This window comes from Zea mays, chromosome 4, assembly GCF_902167145.1.
Source record: "Zea mays cultivar B73 chromosome 4, Zm-B73-REFERENCE-NAM-5.0, whole genome shotgun sequence".
In the NCBI taxonomy this organism is placed as follows: Eukaryota; Viridiplantae; Streptophyta; class Magnoliopsida; order Poales; family Poaceae; genus Zea; species Zea mays.
The window spans coordinates 169,043,880-169,050,655 of record NC_050099.1 but is presented as its reverse complement, the minus strand read 5'-3'; the positions used below and the strand labels follow the sequence as shown (position 1 = coordinate 169,050,655).

General features: G+C 48.1%; 1 protein-coding gene across 1 annotated transcript; it reads right to left on the bottom strand.

Moving 5' to 3' along the window:
- Window positions 1–4,489: 4,489 nt before the first annotated feature.
- LOC103654012 (aspartyl protease family protein At5g10770) lies at window positions 4,490–6,516 on the bottom strand. Its single transcript, XM_008680838.4, has 2 exons — window positions 6,061–6,516; window positions 4,490–5,931 (listed from the first exon to the last, which is right to left on the bottom strand). Exons 1-2 carry the CDS (start codon window positions 6,221–6,223, stop codon window positions 4,682–4,684), a joined length of 1,413 nt encoding a protein of 470 aa, XP_008679060.1. The 5' UTR covers window positions 6,224–6,516; the 3' UTR covers window positions 4,490–4,681.
- Window positions 6,517–6,776: the final 260 nt, after the last annotated feature.

Below are 6,776 nucleotides of genomic sequence, written 5' to 3'. Positions count from 1 at the left end.
GGGTTGCTTCTTGGCGAAGACAGGGCCTCGGGCGAGCCGGAAATACGTTCGCCGCTGGAGGGGGGCCTCGGGCGAGACGGAAACCCTCCGGGGTCGGCCGCCCTTGTCCGAGGCTAGGCTCGAGCGAGGCGTGATCGAGTCCCTCGAATGGACTGATCCCTGACTTAATCGCACCCATCAGGCCTTTGCAGCTTTGTGCTGATGGGGGTTACCAGCTGAGAATTAGGAGCCTTGAGGGTACCCCTAATTATGGTCCCCGACACATATGCTTAGGGCAGTCTGACCCCAAGCACTAACAATGCTTAGCCGCTTCGGACTCTTTTATTGGCCTCGGGGTCCCTAGAATCCCTAACTTCGTATTTTGAGGGCAACTGGGACCTAGGGCCCTATAAAAGTTAAGGACTTAGGATAGGTAAGTATAATCTTATCTTAGACAAGGGGATGTGAATCGACCATTAGGGACAGTGTGGCCCTAGGAGATGGACCCCACATCTAAGCACCCAAGGATAAGTCTCAAATATAGTATGTTATTGGGGGCAATTCCCGGTATGCCATCGGGAATTATTTTCATCTCTTGTGTTCCACTGGCCCCACATGTCATATACACAAAAAAAATTCCCTATATGCCACTCCATGGCACATAAGGGATGAAAATAAATTTTGATGGCATACAGGGAATTAGTCCAAGAAACAATTGTGGATACAAAGGAAAAAACTCCCAATTACCACATCAAATACGACGGATGACCTTATTACGGTCAGGCCTTTACCCTAGGGAAAATATCCTATGCAATCACTTATTTTGGTGCAAGCATGCAATCAAGCGATCTGGTGCATTCGATCTAGATCTAATGATGACTGTTATTTTATATTTAACCCCTTCCACCTAAAACATAGTACCTATTTTACTTTTAACCCTTTCCATATGAAACCGTTGGATCTGGATTGGATGATCTGGATAGTTTGATTGCACGCTTGCACCAAAATGAGTGATTGCACAGGATATGTCCTCTTTACCCTAGCATACTCTTAGGGGGTAAATATACTTGTTGCCACTGTGTAGGTGTGTTGTTGCATTTAAGACCATACTTGGTCAAGCAATCATGCCTATTACCACCAAGGAATGATAAAATCACTATATCTATGGCTAGGTAGTATGGATGTACTTTCATATATTAAAAATGCGAGGAACCATACTAAACTCCTATTACATTGTACTGGTGCCATTAGGACAGGCACTCTCACTCTAAGTCGAGAGATTTTGATATTTTCCATCACCACGAAAGAGGTTCACAAAAATTGTTATCAGACCCACATTTCATAGACTTAGACCCATACTTCATAGACACAATGGCAATTATAACAAGGAGACAATGATTTGAGTAGCAAAATACTAGAGAGTAGGGCTTCAAAAGGTCACCTCAACAGAAGTGATTAATTGATGAATGTCTAGCGTGCATTGCATGAATAGGAGGTATATCTTCTACGATTGTACAAACATGAGGTTCTGGTGGGACAAGGACGATACGCCTGGTGACAGGTATAGCGCACAGGTAAATCATACATGTAAGCTCTACCACTCTTTAAGCTATAAAAGGGAGAGGATGAGCAACATTTAAGGATGATTGGTTAAGGGTCCAACATTTCAATTCCAACAAAAACACTTAATAAGATAAGCAACATGCTTAGAAATAGGTAGAGTGAGCTTGCCCCAAGTTCTTCCACTATGTAACTTATTGTAGCACCTTGTCCACTCCTCGACCAGCGACACTTACTCCCGGCAGCTCTCTAGGACCATAGACCATCCTACGGACCAACACGAGTCTTTTATACACATTTTGTCCTCACTCATATGCACCCGAGAAATCTTCCCGGTCGGTCACCCATCCCAAATTGCTTCAAGCCAAGCACACTTAACTTGGAGATTCTTTCGAGATAGACTTCTAAAAAAGAAGATGCACCTTGTTGGTATGAATACTCTATTGATTGTATTAAGCATTGGGCCAGGATATAACAATAAGTCAAGAAACTTCCCTCTTGGCCACGTATGTATGTCTAGTGTCATCATATGCCATGGCATGTGACCACTGCAGGCCCCCATGTGCCATATACCCAAACCCCTAGCCCACACACACCCGTGAAACCATGAGGGTCGGCTCTAATACCATTTATAACACCATGTCCACTCCCGGACCAGCGGAACTTACTCCTGTCAGCTCTCTAAGACCATAGACCATCCCCACGGACCAACATGAGTCTTTTATGCGCACTTTGTCCTCACTCATGCACACCCAAGAAAACTTCCTGGTCGATCACCCATCATAAACTGCTCTAAGCCAAACACGCTTAACTTGGAGATTCTTTCGAGATAGGCTTCTGAAAAAGATGCATCTTGTTGGTATGAGTATTCTGTTAATTTTATTAAGCATTGGCCCAGGATATCACCATCCCCTGGGGTCAGGATATCACGCTTATCCCACCAAAGCAAATAAGTCCATCAAAAAGGACATATAGTATGTATTATACTTTTATACTACTACAGTCTAGACCTCTATAAATATCTCTATACTAAAACTTTTGTCGTGTCTCTATAGACATAATCTACGAACTACGGTGTCAGAATTTACATCCCATTCTCCTTGTTCCGATGACATATATGAAGATGAAGTCTATTATACTCTCTATGTTCTTTTGTATTTGTTGTGTTTTAGTTCAAAAATGAATTAACGAATGGAGGTAGTATATTAGATTCTATGGCAACTTGGAGGACACATTTACTAGTGTAAGTATAAATTAAAATTATAAATATGGAAAGTTAATTGCCATAACATATGTTTCTATATTATCCTATTATTATTATTACTGCTGCTACTACTACTAATATTGAAACAAAATTTAGGGCTTATTTGGCATGGCTATAAAGAATAACTCTAAAGAGGAGCTGGCAAGAGCTTGACAAACACTCTAACTCCAGAGTTATAAACTTCATGAAGTTTTGTACAATATAAATTTTTGGAGTACCTCTTTTCCTGCTCCTAAGACTTTAAAAAACAACATAGACAGAGTTTAGAGTTATGTACATGACATTGTCGCTGGTTATGAGAAAACAATTGGAGTAGAACTGCTCTAGCTAGAGTTTTGGAGTGGAGCAACTTTGAAGTGGAGCATAGCCATACCAATCACGCCCTTAGTCCTCCACAAATGAAACATTATAACATATTATTCGTCTTTTCATGGGATTCTAGTTCGCGATGCCTTCACATGCTACTCGTCGCCATTTTGTGCCAAAGTTCAATCTTATGGAGAGAATACTTGGGGTACGTTTCAGAGTTAGGGAATTGGAGAGGGCTAGAATTCACTTTCTATTCAAATTTAAATAGGAAAGAGATTCTACCTCCTCAATCCCCTCTAATCTTCTTGTTGATAAACATGCCCTTAGAAGTTATCGGTCACCACTACAAAACACATGGCAGAGTAGGCCCACACGCCTTCCTAACTAGAGGTGTCAATGAGAAATTTCTTACCGGTTTTGGGCACCTCATACTCATTCCTATAAAGCTTTGCTCATCCCATCCTTATACTCATACCCATCATGGGTATAAGATTCATCACATACCCATCTCTATTTGAGTATCAGGTCCCAATGGGTCATCATCTCGAATAAGGAAAAGTATTATCATATTATATTCTATATAACATTAACAGCCACACGATAGCCAACAACAATACATCACCAATAAATCTAACACGTAACAAGAAAAATATTGTTTAACCATACAAACCGGGAAAACAAAGTGACACATGGACTGGTGGGTGGGGCGGCTGGCCGCTGGCCGCTTAGGTTGGGTGAATACGTGCTTTAGAGAGTTGAGAGAGGCAGTGTTAGTTGTTGCGTTTATTGTCTATTAGGCCGCACCTCTAATTCCCCACGTGTTAATGGGTATCGGATTGTTTCCATTGGCATCTCTATTTCTAACAGTGCGTAAAGCAATGATAAATTGATAATAGACCACCTTGTATAAAGCAACGTCGAATCAATTGGAATGTGTGATGTGTCAACACGTTTAGGGTGTGTTTGAATGCACTAGAGCTAATAATTAGTTAGCTAAAAAATTATTAGTGGAATTAGCTAGCTAACAAATTGATAGTAACTATTAACTAAGGGGTTGTTTGAATGTATTAGAAGTAATAGTTAGTTGGCTAAAAATTATTAGTAGAATTAGCTAGCTAACAAATAACTACCTAACTATTAACTAATTTACCAAAAATAGCTAATAGATAAACTATTAGCTAAGGTGTTTGGATGTCTCAACTAATTTTAGTCACTAACTATTATCTCTAGTGCATTCAAACACCCCCTAATTTACTTAAAAATAGCTAATAGTTGAACTACTAGCTAGAGTGTTTGGATGTCTTCAACTAATTTTAGCCACCAACTATTAGCTCTAGTGCATTCAAACATCCCCTTAAGCCTCTTAATTCCAGCAACTAAAGAACTTTCACCGCTACTATGTATCAGTGACAGTGTACGGTATATACTCACATGTATTGTCTGTACTGTCATGTACATATATCTATACGTTCGTGTACTTACGTGCGTACACGCATATACTTGCTGTACTTACAACTAGCAGTAATGTGTAATCAGAAGTCGACGGCTGTTAATCGGTGAGTAGATGGATCAGCAAGAGCTGGGTCTGAACCCGACGGAGGAGCCGTCGATTCGCACCTCGAACGAACGCTGCTGAACGTTGCCGAGGATGGCCATGCTACCGTCACTGCCGCTGGACGCGAACGCGAGGCAGCCGAACGACATGATCCCGTCGGCGCCCAGCGTCATGGTCGCGCCGCTGCTGAACGTGAGCGCCACACTCGTGAGGTTCACGGTGCCGTACCCAGCGAAGCTGTAGCACGTGTCCAGGATCCCGATCGGCGGCGCGGACGGGTACGAGGCCATGCCGCTGCGGAACGCGGACCGCAGCGCCGCGTACGCGGCCGGGGGCAGGCGGGTGATGACCGTGCCGGTGTCCACCACCGTCCCGGCGGCGAACGCCGACGCGGGCACGCTCAGCGGCTGCCCGCCGACGCTGATGCCCGTCAGCATCACAACGTAGTATGTCGGCGCGTTCGGCGACGGCAGCAGCTGCGTCGTGGAGAAGCCCGGCGCTACGCCGGACGGCCCGCCCAGCGTCAGGTACCCCGTGGTGGACGACTTCGTCGGGAGGCAGTAGGAGAAGACCCCGCCGTACGCGCCCGCCGTCTGCTGCACGAGCGACGGCTGCTCGCGGCCGAATCCGAGAAGCCCGTCGATGCCGGTGAACAGCCCGCCGCTCTGCGCGTGCCCGCAGCCGAACAAGAAGCCCTGCACCGTGGCGTTCGCCGCCAGAGTCAGCGTGTCGGAGCTGTACACGCCCGTGGTGTTCGACCCGTCGCCGTAGCTGACCACGTAGCCGCACTGCGCCGCCGAGCAGGCGGACGCGTAGATGCCCAGCCCCGCGCACGCGGACCTACCGCACGGCACGGCGGCGTAGGACGACGACTGGGCGGGGTCGAAGAGCGGGTCCTTCTGCCTGTAGCACGACGGGGCCGCGCACGGCTTGCACTGCACCCACGACAGGTCGCTGCCGGTGTCCACCTCCAGCGTCTGCGCCATGCCCGGCGTGCCGAGGCTCGCCGTCACCACGTAGTTGGACGTGCCGATGTCGTACCCCCAGTTCGCCGGCACCGTCGCCGCCGCCGCCTTATAGTCCCACAGCTGAGGCGCGCCGCGCCCCGACACCCTCCTCAGTATGTGCTCCGCCCGGCGCTGGTCCGCGCGCAGCGTGTCAGCGACCGACGGGGCCGCCAGGGAGGACGCCCGCAAGGGGGCGCACGGCCCGTGCCGGTGCGTCAGCCGCAGCACGGTGAACGTGTCGTTCTGCTGCGGCGCAACTGAAACATCGCCGAATTCCAGCCAGCGAATCAACGCCTATCGAAACCGAAGCTCCCAAGTCCCAACAAACACACACACACACAGCGGAAAGAGAAACTGAAACAATTGATCAGGCTGGCTGGCAATACCTGGGTCGGAGGCGCTGCACGTTGAGGACGGCGCGAAGCTGGCGGCGGAGACGGTGACGTAGGCCGGCGCTACCGCGGCGCCATGGCAGCAGAGCAAGAAACCGAGTGCTCCGGCGCAGAGGAGTGACAAGAGGAGCGCGTGCCGCACCACGGGGGAGCCCATGGCGCCTTGGTTCGGCTCGGATGGGGACAAAAGACGGTGCCTAAATAAGGAGGACAAATCGGCCCGCCGTCCTCGGCGGAGCGAGTGCGACGCGCGACATGACCAAGTGCGCCGGAGGGCGAGCCCATCATCTAAAACCTGTGGAATTCTTGGTCCTTTGGCGCGGTTCGCGGTAGGCGGACTGGCAGAGTCGCTGCTGCCCGTGTTGTCTATACTGATTCTTTTCTCCCATCGGTGTCGCGCCCACGGCCACCGGCGCGGCCAGCTCTTGGGCACGATAGCACGAATGCACGATGCGATGCGAACCAACAAATGGTCTTTTTCGGTAGGTCCTCCAGCACCGGACATCTTGCATGATCGATCCCAAGCCAAGTCCATACAACTGACCGAGACCAATCGAATTGACCTATGATCCAACATAACACCAGTCAATTTTGGACGTACTCGATCAGGTCACTTTGATTGAACTTCCATCGTCTGTTGTATGTACTTGGGCCTTGCAAATTTCAGCAAACTTGTCTTCTGGGTACGAGTGTGATGAAGGAGCTTATTG